This window comes from Macrobrachium nipponense, chromosome 15, assembly GCF_015104395.2.
Source record: "Macrobrachium nipponense isolate FS-2020 chromosome 15, ASM1510439v2, whole genome shotgun sequence".
Classification (NCBI taxonomy): Eukaryota; Metazoa; Arthropoda; class Malacostraca; order Decapoda; family Palaemonidae; genus Macrobrachium; species Macrobrachium nipponense.
The window spans coordinates 72,895,212-72,917,640 of NC_087208.1; the positions used below are offsets into that span (position 1 = coordinate 72,895,212).

Below are 22,429 nucleotides of genomic sequence, written 5' to 3' on the forward strand. Positions count from 1 at the left end.
ATACCATCCACCATTGGATTGCTAGATATACAGTTAATACTAACTCTTTGGTGAGGATCAATACTTGCAATTTTCTTGATGTTTTAATCTAGCTCTAACCAAATTATGGAATGATCTTCCTAATGGAGTAGTTTTATTGTTGCAACTATAAAAGTTCACACTGGATTCAAATTTTTGTTGTTGCATAAGCTCAAGTAATTTTCTCACTTTATAGTTTTACCTTATTTGTTTTTCTTTGATAATTCTAAAAAAATTTATTCTTTAGTTATATATTGCATTTTCTGTACTAATCTGCTTTCTCTATTAGAACTCTTTGGCTTGCAGTAGTCAGCTTTTCTAACTAAGGAAGCAGGTTAGCTTGTATGAATTAATAACAATAATGGAAGATCTGGAAATGGGAAGACCACATCAGATTCAGGCACCACAGTGCAAACTATTAAAGAAAATGAGAGAAAGAAAATGAGATATCTCATTTCACATATAACACCATCAACTGAAAGCCCTGACCTAAAAACATTACTGACAAAAATTATATAGTACACCAAGTAATGCATCTTCCCATGTGTGTTTCAAGTTCGATGTATTGTGGCATTAATAAAAATCAACCCAACCATTCAATTGCACAAAATATGAAGCCAGCATAAAAAATACATGTGAACCATGTTTAAACATCACATTTTTTTTTCTTTTTATGAAACAAAATCAAGTACAGTATGATTGTAACTGGCAGCTGACCTAGCTCTTTAAAAGCATTTAGTATTACAGAAACTAAAAATATAGTCATAATTGCAAAAACTAGCATATTCCACAAAAACAAAAGCCTCACCTTTGGGCTTACCCTCTGCATCTACACCATTTTCTGTTTGAATTTGTTTCGCCTTCATTCTGCGCATCTTAATATACTCAATTTTGGCCTTAGAATCTTGCAACATCTGCTGAGCTTCTGCTAATAATTTTTTGTCTCTCATTGGTCCCGCACTATACATTTGTATCATGTTTTCTGCCCCCACTTTAACCTGAAATTAGACAAGAGGTTTTAAATTACATCTTCATCAATCAAGAGAATACAAAACAAGATTTACTGGTAAGAATGATGAGGCTCCTTATTAATAAACTTGATGAAATGGCTCCCAAATTACTGTGCTGAACCTGCAATTAATCAACAAAAAATATTGGTACAATTTGCCAAAAAAAACTGAGGCAACTGAGACAGCCACTATACTATTTCTTACAAAGTCTGAAGTCAAAAGCTTAAATCTCTAGTTTTTTTTATAGGGCTCTCCAAATCTTCTTAAAATATATAAAATAATAAACTGCAAATATTTCATTAACAAATTAAAAAGAAAATATTACATATACTGTAGCTCATTTCGAAAACACATAGCATGCGAACAAAGACGAATATTTTAACCATTTCATAGGTACAGACTTTTTATTCATTAACCTCCTCTTTGACAGTCTCCTCAGGGCTGGTGTCACTGACTACCTTCATACCTTCCAACAATCCCACCACTCATTATTATCTTTCTTGATTCATAACTTCATTTTGCCCAACACTTCTCTTTCCTAAAACATACAACTCTTTATACTCCCAAGCTTAATCATTTCTATTACCTATAAACTCTTCCCTTCAACTATTACTTCTCAGTCTTGCCTATGAAAACCTGAATCGGGCTAATCAGTGTCTTTGTTCCATGGCACCTTCTTCTTTCCCATGTCATCCCTACATTAAGGGGTCAATTGCCTGATGCACCTTCTCCACTGCCTTCTATCAAAGGCATCATCCTCCACCAACCCTCTTCTCTCCATATCTCCCTTCGCTTTATCTCGCCATCTAATTCTGTGTCTCCCACTCCATCTTCTTCCTCTAACAGGTTCCTCCCAAGCCCTCTTCACTCCCTCCTCAACACATGCCCATACCATCTCAATCGTGACTCTCTCACCACCTCTGTAATCTTAGCCTGCCCTTCTTATTTCATCATTTTCCAATCTCTTGGCACCTTCTCACATACTAATCTGCAGCCACCTTACTTTTCACACATTCCACATACCAACCAGCTGCCATAATTTTGTTACACCTTTCTCATGCCAATCCCAACTATTGCTACTTACCCATGCCAAATCCATACCACACTCATTTACAAGTTACACATCCATCTCAGTCTTTGCTTCTGGCACTTTCCTACATTTCTTCAATGCCTGGTAACTGGTATGTTATTTAGTTATTGAACATAAAACATTGCAATAATTATCAATCATGAGCTTGAAAAAATCTAATATAAATACACTGGCCTTTGATGTTTCACCTGTACCAGGTCCTACAATTACTCATTCCTAATCCTACTTCATCATGAAAATCCTTGCCTACAGTATCTTGGCAGCATATCTCCTGAAGTCTTGTCCTAAGAGGAGAGCTCATCTACAGTTTTACCAAGACCTTGACCTTTGAGGGTTACTCTCTCAAGTCCTATCTACAACCTAACACTTGAGGATTAGTACTCATTTTAAGTTCTACTTAGCCCTTGCCTTTGATGATCACCCACCTTTAATTTCACCAAGACCACTTACCTTGAGTTCAATATCGAGCTGCTTTTCCAGGTTGACAAGTCTCTGATCGAAGGAAGAGATTGGAGGTTCCATGGATTTCTCCTGAGAGTCTGTCGTCGTTGGAGATGATGGAGGATCTGCAAAAATTGATGAACATTAATATTCCCCTATAAAGTCATTTTTTTCTTTTTGGTGAGGTGAACAACAGGTATGGAATTGCAAGCTCTTCACCTTCACATACTTCATTATATTCTTTTCTGCCTGGAGTAAGTTGTTATAAAAATGTCAATAATCATGGTAAACACTACATATGCAACACAAAATAATCACTATCAACAACTTGAACATATTTTACTGAGCATTACCACATAATCTCAACATGATTATAAAATACACTAAAATGTGAAAATAATCTTATTCAAATATAAATAGATAACTCATAGTACAAACAGATCAACAATCATAATGAAAAACTTTTAATGTTCTAAGAAGTTTCTTATACAACACAAATTATAAAGAGGAGTAAAGAAGAATACCAACAATATTAGCGATATGAAAGGGCAGAAAAGTTTTAAAAGAACAATTGTAAAATGGCAAAGGAAACAGATGGATACAGCAGAAGGAAGAACAAAAACAAAAAGAAACAAAGAAATCCCAGCTAAGAATCATAGTCAAATTAGTGTAAAAGAAGATAATGGGGTAAAAACAATGGGGGAAGTGAAAAAATGAAAAATAGCATCCAGAGGTGATAGAAAGAAAAATCACTAAGAAGAAAAACTGATCAAGCCTTACAGGAAGGAGAGAAAACACAAAGTCTTACAGGAGAAAAATAAAGCCTAATTAAGACTTACAATGGAGAATAAATAGAGCCTAAGCACAACTTAGGGGAAAAAGTAAAAGATCACAGCCTAAGCAAAACTTACATGAAGGATAATATATAAATAAAACCTAGAAGATCAGCATAAAGAGAGACAGAAGAGGGATTTACAATTATAATTTTTACCTTTCCCTGCATTCCTCACCCTGTGATACAGACCTAAACATGACCAAGACATTGACAAGGTTACATTAATAACGGGTCTTTTTTGAATGACACGATCTCAGTACCTCAAGGGATTACTATATAGCATTTGTTACTACTACTACTACTATAACAACAGCAACGTCACAATTATTGCTGCTACTACTGCTTATATATACAACCAGTGCTTCATTAACATAAGACAACAAAACATTAAACCAACAAAAGCAGCAATTTCAGAGAAGCATGATTCATGCAACAGGTGAGACAGGTAACACGATCTAGTATAAAGAAAAAAAAAATCTTGTCCTTTCAATGTTCCAGAAAATGAGAATTCTTCCAAGGAGAAATAGCTTTAAACAACTCCCAATCTACGAATAACAATAAATAAAATAAAGGTAATTATTGTGTGTGAGTGTGTGTGTGTGTGTGTATATATATATATATGTATATATCACATATATATATGTATATGTATATATATATCTATATATATATCTATATATATCATATATACCATATATTTGTATATGTATATATATATATATATGTATATGTGATTATATATATATATAAAATTAATCAACTGTTTTTCATAATTATTATAAAATTTCTAATTGTCAATCAACTATACTAACAAGACTGGACATCTAAAATAAGCATTTATGATATTCGTGCCACATAAGAAAAATATGACTAAAACACACAAGTTCCCTTTGATTATAAAACCAAATTACTACAATTCAATTATACATTATATCATATCCAATCCACAATATTACTCAAAATTACTTATCAATCATGTACACAAATTCTGTATTCAAAAACTATTTCTAAAATTCATAATTTTCAATCATATACACAAGCATTCAAAACATTCCTAAAATTCGCGAGCTTATTAAGCACATACATAAAAAGTAATTTAAAATATTCTACTTAATCTACTACACCCGATATAGAGAATATAATAGCACTTGAAGATATTGCAAAATGATTAAGTTCAAATTCATCAGTGGTGAAAAAAACTTGTTTAAAGTATATAAAAAAATTATTCCAATCAATTACCACTCTGAAGACAAAAGAAGACTTAATACTGAATGGTCACTTGACTAATACATTAAAGCAGGAAAAGGTGAATGATTTCTCGATTTTAATATTTTCGCTGCACCCACAAATCAAGATAATATTCCAGCAAAACACACACAATCGTAACTCATAGAAAAACAAAAAGAAAGAAAATTATAATGCGAATTTTAAATAACGGGCAGCCCAACGCTTTCCATGTTACAGAATTAGAGGCCGCACGAAACGAGTAATGCATGAAAAGTACCTACACGAGACACCTACAGGGTACATCACTACAGGTTTACTTGTTCGGCCAGGCCTTTGCATTTAAGCCTGCTTGATTATTATTATTTTTTTTCTTGGGCGACTCGCATCTTCAACTGTCGGGGGGTGAACCTTGGCAACATTAAATTTCTTGAACCAAGCAAAAACTTATTTCAGTTTTCTTCTGAAGATTGAAAACGAACCCACAAACTACACATCTCTTGCAAATGTGCCACAGATAGGGCCTGAAAGTACTCGAGTGCAGAGTAAAATAAATTTCCTAGTATTGCAATAGTCTCTGGCTCCGTCCGATGACCTCACTGGCCTTAGTTTATACAGTTTTATACTTCTGATCAGCCTGGGCATGAAGACCTTCAAGACTATGATGCGGTTCAACCCATACTAATAGACACAAGTCAACGCTAGTATGCAGTCGTGCCTTTTCTTTCGAAAGTTCAATACCAGACATTTTTCTGGAAGTTTTGTTATAACTGTGACCGATTTGTGGAATAATCTTCCTATTCATGTAGTCGAATCATTTGAACTTTCAAAATTTCAAACTGGGTACGAATACATTTTTACTGAAAATGTTTACGTGAACCTCGGTTCATTTTGACTTTTTCCTTATTTCCCTCATATAATGTTTTCTTATTTTTCCTATCGCTTTTTCTCTTCTAGGCTGCTTTCTTATTGGAGCCTGGCGAATAATAATAATAATAATAATAATAATAATAATAATAATAATAATAATAATAATAATAATAATAATAATAACATCGAGAATAGAGCACTGGGGCAATATCTGAAAGCCAGTGAAGACGAGTGCCTCAAGAGTGCATGGGAAGAAGGACTGATAAAAGTAGACGAAGACCCAGAAATATACAGACAGAGGAGAATGACAAACAGAACAGGAATGGCACAACAAACCAATGCACGGACAATACATGAGACAGACTAAAGAACTGGCCAGCGATGACACATGGCAATGGTTACAGAGGGGAGAGCTCAAGAAGGAAACTGAAGGAATGATAACAGCAGCATAAGATCAGGCCCTAAGAACCAGATATATCCAAAGAACGATAGATGGAAATAACATCTCTCCCATATGTAGGAAGTGCAACACGAAAAATGAAACCATAAACCACATAGCAAGCGAATGTCCGGCACTTGCACAGAACCAGTACAAAAAGAGGCATGATTCAGTAGCAAAAGCCCTCCACTGGAGCCTGTGCAAGAAACATCAGCTACCTTGCAGTAATAAGTGGTACGAGCACCAACCTGAGGGAGTGATAGAAAACGATCAGGCAAAGATCCTCTGGGACAATGGTATCAGAACAGATAGGGTGATACGTGCAAACAGACCAGACGTGACGTTGCTTGACAAAATCAAGAAGAAAGTATTACTCATTGATGTCGCAATACCATGGGACACCAGAGTTGAAGAGAAAGAAAGGGAAAAAATGGATAAGTATCAAGACCTGAAAATAGAAATAAGAAGGATATGGGATATGCCAGTGGAAATTGTACCCATAATCATAGGAACACTAGGCACGATCCCAAGATCCCTGAAAAAGAAACTGGAAAAACTAGAGGCTGAAGTAGCTCCAGGACTCATGCAAAAGTGTGTGATCCTAGAAACAGCGCACATAGTAAGAAGAGTGATGGACTCTTAAGGAGGCAGGATGCAACCCGGAACCCCACACTATAAATAACACCCAGTCGAATTGGAGGACTCTGATAGAGCAGGAAAAAAATATAATAATAATAATAATAATAATAATAATAATAATAATATAATAATAATAATAATAATAATGTTTTAAAGGGTCCACACTCCTCAATAATAAAAATGTTAAAAGTTCATGTATAATTTATAAACACTTTATAAAAGCTTTCGAACCCTTCCTAAAGCTTTTTTATACATAGTATAAAAATTATACGCGAGCTTTTAAAAATATTTATTATTGTGGACCCCTTAGAACATTGTATATACTCTCGTGATACACGAGAGTTTTCCCAAATAATAATAATAATAATAATAATCATCATCATCAATCATCATCAATCATCATCATCATCTCATATCAATCATCATCATCATTCAATCATCATCATCAATCATATATAGAAGCACTAGGCACGATCCAAGATCCCTGAAAAGGAATCTAGAAAAACTAGAGGCTGAAGTAGCTCCAGGACTCATGCAGAAGAGTGTGATCCTAGAAACGGTGCACATAGTAAGAAAAGTGATGGACTCCTAAGGAGGCAGGATGCAACCCGGAACCCCACACTATAAATACCACCCAGTCGAATTGGAGGACTGTGATAGAGCAAAAAAAAATAAAATAAAATAAAATAATAATAATAATAATAATGTTTTAAAGGGTCCACACTCCACAATAATAAAAATGTTAAAAGTTCATCATGTATAATTTATACACTTTATAAAAGCTTTTCGAATCCTTCCTAAAGCTTTTATACATAGTATATAAATTATACGCGAACTTTTAAAATTTTTATTATTGTGGACCCCTTAGAACATTGTATATACTCTCGTGATACAAGAGAGTTTTCCCAAATAATAATAATAATAATAATAATAATAATAATAATAATAATAATAATAATAATAATAATAATAATAATAATAATAATAATAATACTGTAGCTCTTCAACTCTCAGGCGTTTTGGGGGTCTGGCCTTCTGATACGTAATAAAGACCCGGTAGTACAGCCTGCATTTGCCTACTCTTAAAATACCTACTCCACATAGTACCCAGCCTAAACTGATCCGTACTATACACTTAACAATCCATTTCAAGAGATACATCCAAATCTCCCACATTCAATACCCAAAATCACCATCCTAATGTACAAACGTCTGTTAGGTTTAGGTCTATTTTCTTTCTTGTTTGAAATCTTCAGCTGAAAAGGCTCATGGACAGTCAACAGACTATGAACCCAAGAGTGCAGAGATGTTTGTCATTGTAGTACATTTTATGCAACAAACAGCCACAAGTCAACAATATGAGTTGGCAAAATAAGCATGACTGATGACATAACTCGATCCAAGAGTTTGAGATGAGAGTCGACCCCAGAATACCGCATTGGAGAACAGGGATCCAAACAAGGAAGAATTCATCCCAAAACATTCTAAAAACGTTACAATCGCTAGAAGAGTAGCATCATCGGCCTTCGCAATCTGACTATTCTCCAGACCTTTCCACATGACGTCATCAGTGTCGAAATAAATAGCAAAGGTCCAAGAACACTACCCTGAGAAACACTTGAAATAACACTGCTAAAGCTATTAGATAGGCCATCAACACAGACACTTTGGCTCCTGCCTACTAAACTTCAATTTTAAATATTAACAAAAGATCCACCAATTCTTAACAATCTTAGCTTACAGATAAGTGCTTCTTGATTCACACGGTCTGTTTAATGAAACCTATGACACTTTCTGCTGCTCAGACGACCTGAGCAAACAACAGTGCTTTAACACACCTTCAGGAATACCTGTGAATCTCACAGCTTGGCTGGAGACCAGCACAGACGTCTGCAGCGATTTTGAAAAGGATTTTATCTCCAGTTGTCTCATTTCAAGAAAGACGGGGAAGAGAATGCTACATCGCAGAAGAAAAGCGTATGCAAGATTACTGAAGTTGATAGTACTCGCCTTGGTGGGGTCCACACCGGATCTGCAGAAACAGATTAGCATGTGATCCAGATTCTGAGTAACGCAACGGCCAAGAGAACCAGTAACACCGTTAAAGCCTGAAACCGATAGAAACACGAGGAAGGGCAAATAACGGGGAAGGTTAAACCCCAAAAGAAGCAAATGAACCCCCTACTATATGATGTAAGATAGAATGAAGACTTGCGGATAACTGAAGCATTAAGAGAATTCCAAAGTTTGTACGAGAGAGAGAGAGAGAGAGAGAGAGAGAGAGAGAGAGAGAGAGAGAGAGAGAATATGTGCAACTTGTATAGAACCTATTTGCATGACACACTGTATTTTGCTAAGCCCGAAATGTACTAATAACTGGCGCAAAGTTTCAATCCATTGGTCGCCACTGAAAAATACTTCAACGTTGGTTAATATATATATATATAATATATCTATATATATAATTATATATATATTATATAATATATATAATATATATATATAATTATATATTATATATATATATATATTCCACACGACTACAATTCTATAGGTGGGGAGGTTTATCTCCAATGAACCATTTTTTTTTAAACAAGGGAGAGCGAGTACCCACATGTTCATATTTCTCACGGTACTATACAGCAAACATTATATGAAGGAAGAATTAAAACAAGTTAAAATATCACCTGATTCTTCAATAAAAGATAAGGCTGTAAGCCTGCTAATAACACCACTAGAAATATACCTGCTTTTAAAAATGCTTTCAGGGAGTGACAGATACATAAAGGCCTTTCAACTCTCTCCTCATCAAAATTTAGTGAAGGTTACATTTCCCGGAATATTTGAGGGCTCGCCATCCGGTCCCCAGAAGAAGAAAAAAAAAAAAATCTCTCACAAAATCTCCTTTTTTGAACAAAAGACGGGAGGGTCGGGTTCTGCCATTCAAGGCAACCCTATAGAAAACATAATTATATACAAACACCAGAATTATAAGATGGATTACACGAGGACGAAAGTCAAATTTACCTCTCTCTCTCTCTCTCTCTCTCTCTCTCTCTCTCTCTCTCTCTCTCTCTCTCTCTCTCTCTCTGGTCCTCTTACCCTCGCTTTCCTTTCTCTCTCTCTCTCTCTCTCTCTCTCTCTCTCTCTCTCTCTCTCTCTCTCTCTCTCTCTCTTACAAGAAGTAGCTAGCCCAGCTCGTTAATCCTAAGTAGCATAAAGGTCTGTTTACTCTCGGGACGGGTAGGCTCAGAATTGGGAAGGCTTAGAGTTGAGCAGAGAACTCCAAAGATTGTACGAAAGACGCAGAGGCCCTCACAGACGAGTAGCACTCTCTTCTCGTCCTCTCCCGAGAGACACGGAGGCTTACAAATGTTCTAGCAGGAACATTTACGTGGGGCGACATCATGTACTAATTACGTTCACAAACGAAAACAGTCACTGTAAACAAAGAGGATAAAAACACACAAATAAAATATGCCCGAGGAAGTCTCGTTCCATCTTTTCGGGGAAAAATGTTTTTCAAAGATATCTTGGGCAATATAGCAATAAACTGCAATAATAAAATAGGCATAAACTTTTAAAATGACATTACAACTGCTACGTTTACGTTCACCGTATATGAAATATCGTAAAATGTGTAAAAAAAAAACTAACTTTTTCTGATAAATTATTTTCAAACACGAGTAGCGAAGCGTTCATCAATTTTAGTTTTCGATGGACCAAAAATTTCAATAAACATTTTCTGGGGGGCGTAATAATAATAATAATAATAATAATAATAATAATAATAATAATAATAATAATAATAAAATTAGATGTTGAAGTAGCTCCATGACTCATGCAGAAGTGTGTGCTCCTAGAAACAGCGCACACAGTAAGAAAAGTAATGGAGTCCTATAAGGAGACATGGTGTAACCCGGAACCCCACCCTATAAAAACCATCCGGTCGAATAAGATGACTGTGATAGATAAAAGAAAAAGTAAATAATAATAATAATAATAATAATAATAATAATAATAATAATAATAATAATAATAATAAAATAATAATAATAATAATAATAATAATTTTAGTCATGAGTTCTGGGGACAAAAAAGGGGGATCAGAGCAAAAGATAAACTTTTTTTTTTAATGATTTTATATCTGAGCTGATGATATAGAAGAGGAGGCCGATTGATGTTTAGCTGCGGGAGGGAATTTAAAAAAAGACCTACTTGCCATACTACATCACCACCTTCCTTTCACACTGCGCCAAACAAGATTTGGAGGAGGAGGAGGAGGAGGAGGAGGAGGAGAGGAGGGGGGGGGGGGACCATGCTTGCAGCGCCGAAAAGCTTTTGTCAACAATGCACACGAAGGATCAAATATCAACGAAAAACAAACCCTACCTCTAACCCCTCCCCACCCTTGCCACATCCTAACAAGTAGAGCAAAAGCGACTAGGAGGAGGAGGAGGAGGAGGAGGAGACCAAGCAAGATGCTCAAAAGAAAAGAGGGGAGGATAGGATAGACGTCGAAAGGGTCCTGGGATTTTAGTGCCAAAAGGACACTGCATCTCTCTCTCTCTCACTCTCTCTCCTCTCTCTCTCTTCGCTTTTCCTCATCTAGCCTCCGCCCTTCCACCAATGAAGAGGCAGGAGGATGGATAGGACGACGTGTTGGCAGCAAGGACCTCTCTATTAGAAGAAAGAGAGAGAGAGAGAGAGAGAGGAGAGAGAGAGAGAGAGAGAGAGAGAGAGACCTAAGCTATTCAGCGCGAGCATGAAAGCGTTTTATTGTAGGAATGAGCTGCGCCAATCAAAAATTCACGCAGCCTTCCGACTCTAATCCTGGAAGAAGAAGAAGAAGAAGAAGAAGAAGAAGAAACTCGATTTCAAACTGAGCGCAGCGCGTTTCTATTTTGTTGCAATTTCCTTTTGAACGTCACAATATATTCTTCCACTTCTGCCAGCTTACTTATTGAAAAAAAAATAGATTGACATCTTTTTATGAATGATTTCAGTTTAAAGTTAAGAGTATCGTTCCATTCGCCCATTTTGTCGCTGGTCAGGTTTTACAAGAAATAGAATCGGCTCTGGGAAACGAAGTGACAAGTAAATGACCTTAATTAAGAGTTTTTGCTTTTGTTGCTTAGCTGATGCAATACAAATTGCGATTACGAAGAAAATTGACCCAAGCACCAGCATAATTACCGCTTCCAAAGACTTTAGAATAAATACTAAAAGTAGTTCATTATAAAGAGTAACAAAAAATACGAAAGAATACTGAAACACAACAATACTGAGCCAATCATGCATCGGTAACCGACGAAAAATTAATAAAAACATAAACCACGACAAAAAACGAAAAATATTGAGAAAATATTGGACAAAGATTGCAACAAGAATCTTGAATAAGTAAACTAACTCAATAAAACATAAAACAGGCATAACACAAATAATAAAAGAAAATATTGTCATACAAATTTAAAAAAAAAATGACACGGATTTAAATGAAAACAAAATTAAAATGATAAAACATGACAGGTGAAAACGAAAAGCGAGTAAGCGTAACACTGAATGAACAAGAGCAAGAATTAACAAAGAAGAGAGAAAACGAAGCAATGACATCGACGACGTGTTTACCCTCATCCTCGGAGAATAGAAGGCTGGATCGAGTCCCGCTCTCTTCCTCGTCGTCCAGGTCAGCAAGAGCATCGTCATTATTCCAGTATCTTTCCTCGTTTATTTCATCCATTTTCTTTTGATAGTTATCCTTCTCCCCTTCACACACATCACATATAATAATGACTCCACACTTCTTTAATTTCCCGACCTTTTCCTGTCTAACACAACAACAGACTCTTATGAAAGAGGGGCGGGAGGGTTTTCGCACTCAACTACCACCACTCACTAATGCGATTTCACTAATGTCTGCCTGTGGATTTCCGATAGAAATGTGATAACAATTTCGGTTTACTCTCTCTCTCTCTCTCTCTCTCTCAACGCCTTCATGAGCACGATTATATATGTGTGTGTGTGTAATATATAAACGAATACCTCTGATGGGAAGATCTTGCGGTGTTGACCAAACTCGCGCACACACATACACACACACACACACACACACACACACACTCTCTGTTAGCCCCATAACTTCTCCATCCAAGCTAACCCCTAAGGGGCAACTTGATTCCCCCATTTTTGGGATCCATCGCAGGACTTACCATACGTCTGGTAAGCACATCTACCGTTTTACATCTATACAACTCAAGCTTCATTACAATATCTATTCCAACAATGATTCCACCCCTCGGTACTGTAAACTACCAAGTGTAAATATTTGCGACATTTCTCGACACAGGCTTCACTATTGGCAAATATTGGTTCTGAGAAACCAGAAACCATGACATGCTCGTAAGAACGACAGGAACTTTATGTTACGATACCAAGGTACGATAATTATCATGACGATACAGTTTTAGAAAAGTTATTTTACACGTCTTTTGTGATTGCACAACGGAGCCACTCCATTATCATACTATAAACAAGAAACGTTTGAATGGAGTCGTAACTTGAGGTCGACTACACCGTACGACATCTCTTCCATCTTAGACAGGGCGGGCTGCCTGGGGATGAACAACAGGATGTCACACTGATAACGTAACGAAGCTCTTCATTTATATGTCACGTCGCGTGCTTCATTAATTCAAGAAAACTGGGCTATGAAGCCAAGCACTGAAGCACTTTCGGCCATCCAGCAAATGGAATCTTGCAAAACAGTTGCAATGAAATTCGCACTGTGAGCTGTCTGCCAAAACTTCTGGTGGCTAGGCAAGAGTCACCGTCGCATTGGACATGTCCCAATCATCTCTATCTTCCTTATAATATCATTTATCTGAAGGTGTCATTTCTTACCATCTGACAACGAGTATTCTTTTAAAGCTTCATTCTCAGACCAACACAATCTCTCAGATATACATTTTTTACGGTTCGTATAGCTTCACTGATCGTATAGAATTCTGTATACTCTTACTTTTGAATGCAATTACGACGCACAGTCTACTGGATATCTACATTACTCAGCCCGCCTAGTCTTTCATTTGTAGCCTTTTGTCTTTTACTCAATTCCAACGCTATATAATATAACCTGTATGGGACATCACTCATCTCTTCGCAAGCATCTAGAAAAAATATTTCTGTTAGGTTAAGCTACCACTAGGTCAGGAGGGTTTAGTCATTCCATCCATCCATATATGTCTGTCAAATTCTGAGAAATTTTCTTTCCTAGAGCTGGAACAGACTCATCCTCATGAGCCATAGTGGTTTAGCGTTCATTGAATTTAAGACGGACACACACATATACCTCATATATATATATATATATATATATATATATATATATATATATGCCTAAAAATCATAACAGGTTATGTATATACGCGTAAGTACCACAGGGAAAATGAATCTGGATGGAAATCCTGACCTTTAGCTTTCTAAGATATCTTAAATTTCGTCCAGTTTCATTGCCGAGGTACATCTGCTATATATATATATAATATATATATATATATATATATATATATATATATATATATATATATATATATATATATATATATATATATATATACACTATGTATGTATGTATGTATGTATGTATATATATATATATATATATATATATATATATATATATATATATATATTTATATATATGTTTGTGTCTGTATCTACAAATGAAAGCTGCATTTTTCTGTCTCTGAGCGTCTGATGTATATACATAAAAGTCACTTCGATATTGTTTCCTTTCCTTTACTGATTCACCTTACCATGCCAGAGCTAGCTAGCATCGGACAGTTCTGCCCTTCTCGGTGGCCCAATCGCAAGAAAAGAACACGAATGAGGTCACAACTATGGAGACCAACAGTCTGGTTGGCGTCAACCATGCTAAACTAAAACCGAAAAGAACATACGGCTTCCTACAACGTGATTCTGCGCTCACAAACGAAAAATCCCACACGAAAGAGCCCACGCACCAAGGCTCACACACCTCCCACAAATTTCAAAATAAACGCTGAAAAACTGACTACAAATTAAAAAAATAGTTGGATTAAGTATCGATACACTCCACTGTCAGCAGCGGATACACACACACTAGTGATATCTCAGGAATTCGCCGCTGAAGTGGATATGAACACGCACACACACATCACACACACATTTTGGCGTTATCGAGAATGAACACAAGTGTGAACCACACATCCTCCATAAGTCGAGTTACCAGTTAACATTTGTCTTGGAAACCAACTTTTCACTTGTAAACCATCGTGTCAAGACGAGAATAAGTCTCTCTCTCTCTCACACACACAAACAAATAAGTGTGAAATGAGTTGCCCTGAATAGGAGAAAATTTAGTCAGAGAATCCTTTGAAATTCTGTTGTCACCATAATCATAAGAGAATGATTAAAGCTGAATAGATAACCTTGGCTTCATAAATAAGAGTATCTGTCACAGACACCCTGGGACGGGAGTTCACTTGAATACTTATATACAGCTTACGAGAAATATTCAAAGACGTTCTAAAAGAAAAGAAGAACGTAGCCGGAAGCACTTTTAAGCCTGGTAAATATACACTTTCTTAGATTTACAAACACTCCTTCTTATGGCATAATAAAAACGCCTTCTACTACTACACACACACACACACACACACACACACACAGACATATCTACAGATATATCTTTTGGGACATACATCTTGCTTCGTATATCTACTGAACACACATTTACAACTTATGTGACATATGTAAGTAAATGTTTTGAGCAAAATCCACACATACTCGTATACAACATAAATATTTATAAATTGATGGCAATACACATATGCAGCTTTTTATAAATATACATTTACAACTCTGGAAACATACAAATTTACACTGATGTAAGTACGTACATGTCAATTGCAGACGTTCACATGGGCACATGAAACTCATAACTGTGTACACCTGAGAAATTTAGTCTTCAAGCCACATCTCTCTCTCACACATTTAAAAGCATACTTAGAGGTTAATGTAGGGGAAATGAGTCAGTGTTTAGAGAATACTCAGCCATGTGGATAAAATGGAAGACAAGAGGATGGTGGGTGAAAAAGCTTGTACACTGTCGAAGTGAAGTGTTCCAGGGCAGGAAGACAAGAAGGCCTATAAATATTTGCTAAATAGATGGATGGCGTGAAAGAAAAGGCTTTCATACTGAGGAAAAGCAAGATTGCATGCAAGACTGAGGTAAATGGCACGTGCGCGCACACACACACACACACACACACACACACACACACACACACACACCACACACAGAGAGAGAGAGAGAGAGAGAGAGAGAGAGATTCAGGAAACTGCTGATGAGCCTTGTGTGTAAGTAAGTAGTACATGATTCAGCTGAATAGTGGAGGTTTTCTGAACAAGTTCATCCACGATTCAGCATTAAAAGTATGAATGTGGCTGAGATATTTATGATTTTTTCTTCTGTTCAGGCTAAAGACTGCTCAAAAAACGGTTCTATAACATTACAGGATAACAATGTTATCAATCACATCGCACATAAATCTTTCTAGACGAAATGCATTCTTCTGAAATAATTCAGTCCATTCTTGGCATTCAAAATGATTGAGGCAAAATTCTAATATTTCAATCAACGCTACCCAGCAGAATCACGATAAGTTTCAATTCCAAGCTCTTCTAAACAACCACTTAGTTCAAGAGCCCATCTGTGGCAAACTTTTGGTAATCTGGCTGACAACCACAAAAAAAGGCTAAACCAAAATTAGTACTTTTCAGAGGTAATGGGAGCTATAATGAACAACTTCACGATCATCAGGAACAAAATGATAACAGCAAGACCAATAACGACCAAAAATTTCCATAAAGTGAGAGAACGCGATACTTGGAAGAATTTCATCCCCATTCCTCAAGTCAATCATATATTGGAAAACGAAACCAATAAAAAGGAGATGCATAGAGTTGTGAGTAGGGGAAGGAAGCGGGTTATTTACCAATAATCATTTCCTCCCAAAACTTTCCGTTCCTCCCGCCCCAATCTTCAAGTTCATACAAGGAGGTCTATCTAACTTCCTTCAGTTCATATACCCTCATCCTTTCCCGATACGAAAAGGGGGTTTATAAATCATTCACTTCCTACTCACTCCCTATTCTCTAGTTCGATTTAACCCATCTCACACTGAAGGGGTTTGAGATGAACACCTCATTCTCCCGGACCTATAAAGCTTTCAAACCTCTTCCAGGATATAACTCTCCCCGTCAAGGTTGCACGTGAAGATCTAAACCTTCCCTACCATAAGTTTTTAGATTTCTATTCCCTACCCCCCCAAGTATACATTGCCCTCCTCCCCTTCTCTTCTGGATGGAAAGGGGGTTAAGAACAAGCCCACCCCAGAAGGGATGCCTGAGACCTCCTTGAGGGATGCAAGCCCCATCGCTCCCTAGAGAAAATCGGGGGGCGGTGGCCATGGTTATAAATCTAAGCTGTGGCACCGAAATCAAGACAATCGTCCTCCCGACGACGCGGTTGGTGACTGTGCTCTCTCTCTCTCTCTCTCTCTCTCTCTCTCTCTCTCTCTCTCTCTCTCTCTCTCTCTCTCTCCCTCCCTCCCACCCACCAGCAATGGACGGTGACCTGACCAAAACTTCTAATTAATTCCGTCGCTCTGTTGCCAGTCTTCACCAACTTTTCGACTTTGCAGCAACTTGAAGGGCTTAGTGGCTTCTACAACTTAATCTTTTCGATAAACTTTGCTGGCAAATCGCTGCATTTCATCAATGCCTATAGTTCCCAAAGTTCTTTATTCATTACGAGAGAGAGAGAGAGAGAGAGAGAGAGAGAGAGAGAGAGAGAGGAGAGAGAGAGAGACCCCGCTTTTTCACATAACTAGCTATACCGAGAAAATTCCTCTCATACCAGTCTGCATTGATAAAATTAAATTTCATATTACTGCAACAAAACAAGGACGGTAATATCAAATAGCTTCAAACAACAACAAATTATCGCTACTCTTGACAGTCAAACAACTTCCGCCCGTGTTGCTCACTTTTAGGCTGCTGTGTATTAAGTGTATATTTAACTACCTGCTTGTGCAGCTGTTTTCATTTTGTTATTTCTACATTTCATTTTCTTGGCCGACACTGCCAGTTGTCACGTCAGATCCAGATCACTCAATGAACCTATCTAGGGAAAAAAAAATCTGAACATTATATCTATCCTACTCGTTTTTCTCTCTTTTATCTTTTCAGTGCTCTGTATGACTGTACATGATAACATAAATAATAATACGCAGGCATTCTAAGCACTCAAATTGATGTCAACAACAATAAACATCAGATTAAAAGCTTATAATAATAATAATAAAGAAGAAGAAGAAGAAGAAGAAGAAATGATTACTAAAAAAAGACTTCCCTCACGAGAACGAGCGCTAATGTGCTCTGTTATCGGAATGGGCGGCTGCACCTGTTCCATGGATTTCTTTTAAGTTCCCACAGGACGCTGGAATTTCGGATCGCCTTTTTTTTTCCAGATTCCGTGGGAATTCCAGGAATGCACGCTTCCTGCCTGTGCAGGTTTCCAGAAGGCTATTATTACTCTTACCTCCATTTTGTGAGCGGTAAAAGTAGCGAGTTTCCGATACCACCTGGAAATAAGAGATCGGATTTGGCGGTGGATTATTCTTTCAGAGCCATTCTTCAGTCGGATGTGCTTGTTGGTTGGGCCGAGTCCCAAGAAACACATCAGGACTCTGTCTCCAATTCACACATTACCATGATTACAATTTGGGCAATGGCCCGTGCTGGCATAAAGCCTTTTCTTTATCTAAATCAATGGCACGAAATTGAAGAAAAAAGTGCAAGCGGCTTTTGTACAAGCAAGTGTCTAAATGTCTGGAAATAACGTTGCCATTTTCCAGTTCTCTTTCCAGGGACATGGACTTCTGCTGATTTCTACTTCAAAAGTATCAGGTGCAGCTTGCCAAAGAATATGAAGTCGCGTTCATATTCTCTGTTGGTTTTAATTTCTGGAAAAGGCATCCTGTATAGGATGCCCTGGAAGTTGCTTCAAGGGTGAAAAAAAGCCTGCGGCGGCATGCAGCTATTTCTGGTAGCTACAATTTTTCCATTTCTGAAACTCGTTATTCATATAAAGTTGAATGAGAACCTCACAATGACGTTACCATCGTTGCAAACTTAAAAAGGGACCCTAAAGCATTCCAACTTTCCACGAAGACCCAAAAAAATTTAAAGGTATTGGACCGATTAACTTATCATTTTACATTAGAATCAACAGCATTTTTGGCTGCTAATGCAGTTCATAGTCAAGACAGATGTAGATGGGAATGACGACGAAAACTATAATAAACAACAGTTGTGCGACATAAAATATGTGTGTGTGTGTGTGGTGTGTGTGGGAGGGGGGGGGGGGTAAGAATTTTATTTTGGTGATTGTATTCTTACTAGTTTTTAAAAAAAACAAGGTATGCGCTCAGCTACAATATAGTATATTTTAATGGAACTAAAATGTTTATATAAAAGCGTCTGCTAATGTCGCAAGTGCTTCCATGATATACGGCATATTCATATGAATGTTAAACGACACCTCTCGACTCCTCTCCCCACGAAAAAGTAGGTTGTTGTTGTTGTTGTTGTTGTGCTTGTATGATCACTCATCAAGAGTGGCGAGAGTGGCCGCGTCCTCAACAAACATGAATTTTGCTCAAGTAGCGCGTCAGTCGCCAAACTTATCAATAAAGGGGTTGGATGACCCCTCCCGGTCTGCGAGCGGGGAAAAAAAAAAAAAAAAAAAAGGGGGGGGGGGGAGGGGGGGGAGGCCGAACTGGAGGGGGGGAGGTAATATGCGAACGGCTGTGGCTTCCTTCATTATCATAGTGAACGGACGTGTGGCTTAACGTTTTGCCATGCAACTATTACTGGGGGATCTGGAGCCACACGCTGCCGGAACGGAGAATTTGGCGGGGCGGGCGCCCATGCAGGGGAGGAGGAGGATACGTTCATTTAGGAGTGGAGACTCCTCCACCTTCCTCCTCCTCGTGGCCATTTGCAGCCATGGTCGCGCCTGCCTCCCGATACACATACACTCTGCCGTACACACACTAGCCCAGCAAATCAAGATTTGGTTGTGGTTTCCTATCACTCTTGCAAAGGATGTTTAGACGGATGGATAGATATATATTAAAAATAGATACTAAACATGAAAAACTTTGTTTTGGGTCCCCACTTTTTTTTTTGTTTTTTCCCCACGAATGACTTTTGAATTCAGAATTCATAACTACTAATCCGCTCATTCCGTTATTGTCGACTTCATCACACGGTGGGATTACGGGTGTACCTGATAGATAAGAGGTGATTCCAAAATGGCTATCTGGTTTCAGCCAAGTGGTCAAAGCAGACTATTTATCGTTCTATCTATCCAGTTAATCCTAAATGTAATTATATATATATATATATTATATATTATATATATATAATATATATATATATACACACTCAAACGATTCGGCTAAAGATTTGCATTATTACATTACCGTTACTTTCCCAGTGTTTAAAACTTGGGTATATCTATTAACGGAATGCACGACTTACTTCCTGCATAATAAGCTAAAATGGCCTTTCACTCGCAAAGCAACGTACCCCGAGTCCATATGCCTTTGATGTGAAACATAATAATCAAAGGAAGAAAATAATAATAAACGACCTTGTGGGTATACACATAAAGAAACAGTGTAAAAATCACACAAAAGGGCAGATAAAACTCAAAACGGCAAAACAAAGGACAAAACTCTAAGGCAAAATCAATGACAAATGTTTACAGAAAGAGTCAGAATAATATCTGACAAACTGTAAATAGAAAACCAAAATAACAAGCGTGTTCCGACGACAAACAGGCAAATCACAGCTAAAATGACATGTTTTCTCTACTGTATCAAGTGACAACTGAAGTTACACTGGAACTGGAGATCGCTGATATAGTGTGTGTGTGTATGTATATTAATAATAATTTGTAATAATATATAAAATAATATTATATATATAATTAAATATAGTTATATTATAAATATATCTAATAATTATATAATCTAATAAATATTATATATATATTTTTTTTCTTATGGCTGATTTTAATATTGCGATCGATTTGAGAGAGAGAGAGAGAGAGAGAGAGAGAGAGAGAGAGAGAGAGAGAGAGAGAGAGAGAGCCTAGTCCTTGGCAAAATCCCCAAAAATGTCATTGTAAGTAAATTCTTCACCACCTGATACCACCCCTACAAGGCTCTAACTGAAGAAGTCGGCGTAACATCTTTTATTGCGAAGGTTATGGAGGTCAATCGAAGAGTGAATATTAAACAATCTACATACACACTTTTTAGTTCTCCCTGTGTTCTCTTTTTCACATACGTTCAACCTCATTTATATAGATAACTTTGCAAGTGATCCAAGTGATCGGTTTTGTAGGCTTCGTCATAGAAATGTTTGTTTATTCTTAACGAGCTTGTCAGCGTGCGCTGGAACACGGCACTGTTGGCTCCCCTACTCTCCCGATCCCCATACCAACCGCTCCCTCCCCCGGGCCGGACAAAAAGGTTTGCATGAGGAGGGTGGATGCTTGGAGGAATAATAGTCCAAGGATGGATGTTTCCCCTACCCGCCCGTTCCCCTACCTACCCCGCCCCACCCGGGACAGACAAACCGGTTTTCAGGGGATGGGTGGCCCTGTCATGTCTCCCCTACTGTCTCCCGGATTTTACTATTATATTAGATAATAATGACGACGATACCAAATATGACGTTCTTCCCTTTGACTATCAACATTCATAGTCATAACAATAAAAGCAACACTGAGGACATCAGTGTCTTACTCCTTCCATAATTTGGATGGAGTAAATATAAAGTATTTAGAAAACCAGTTAACTGAAAAGCCCATTTTCAATGATGAACCCCAGATCTCATTTATTTCACGTTTCCTATTCTTCCTCTGTTTCTTTTATTTTCTTTTTTCTGGTCGTGAATATCTTCACCGAGAGAATGTTTCATATGACTACTACTGCTTTAAAACGGGATCACCTCCACCATCAATTTTTAACTTGTTTCTTTCTCTCCTTCATCGGGAGATTGTTTCGTGTTTCTTACTCTTTTATCAAGTTCCTATCGTCCATCATGATCATCTACTTTCCCCATCTCCCAGACTTTCCTTCTCAATTCGCGTTTCCACGTCTGCTCTCTGGTGGGAACGCTGTTTCAAATTCAACGCCCTCACTCTCTTATAACAGTCCGATGGGAACGAAGTCGCGCTACATATATTAAAATATATTTCAGTTTATTATTTCACGTGATTTTTCTGCAAATCCGATGACACTAGTTGGCACGGGCTAAAAACACAACCTAGCAGGTTACGAAAAAGCTGTATATAACACTTCTGAAAAGGGATCAATCCCTCGATACTTTTTTTTATTGTGGCACCGGAGTCATGTCTTCAAATAAAATGATCGCCTATCAAATTACCTTCCGGTGATACGACACCGGATTTCATATTACCCCTGCACTCTTCGCATTGTATATCAAACTGCCCCGTCTATGCAAACAACAACAGCAACAATAATAATTATTATAATAACAATAATAATAATAACTCTCCACCTTCCGTCGTCTGGTTTGCAACGTAACAGGGGTGAACGACATTCACCAACTCCAATACACTGACGGACGACTCATCAACTTCCTTAATCGGATTAAATAACTTCCATGAATAAATTAAACCTATAAAAGAAGAAAGAAGCAGACCAATGACATAGAGGAAG

General features: G+C 37.4%; 1 protein-coding gene across 7 annotated transcripts in view; it reads right to left on the reverse strand.

Moving 5' to 3' along the window:
• Positions 1–22,429, reverse strand: part of LOC135195049 (serine/threonine-protein kinase N-like) — a 665,525-nt gene that overhangs the window by 387,753 nt on the left and 255,343 nt on the right. For 5 of the 7 annotated variants that reach the window (XM_064221389.1, XM_064221388.1, XM_064221394.1 and 2 more), the window contains 3 exons: positions 3,551–3,583; positions 2,569–2,684; positions 827–1,016 (listed from right to left, as the gene is read on the reverse strand). In XM_064221389.1, the coding sequence (XP_064077459.1) occupies positions 827–1,016; positions 2,569–2,684; positions 3,551–3,583 (339 nt within the window). The remainder of the gene's footprint in view (positions 1–826; positions 1,017–2,568; positions 2,685–3,550; positions 3,584–22,429) is intronic. The other 2 variants (XM_064221391.1, XM_064221392.1) reach the window with 2 other exon arrangements.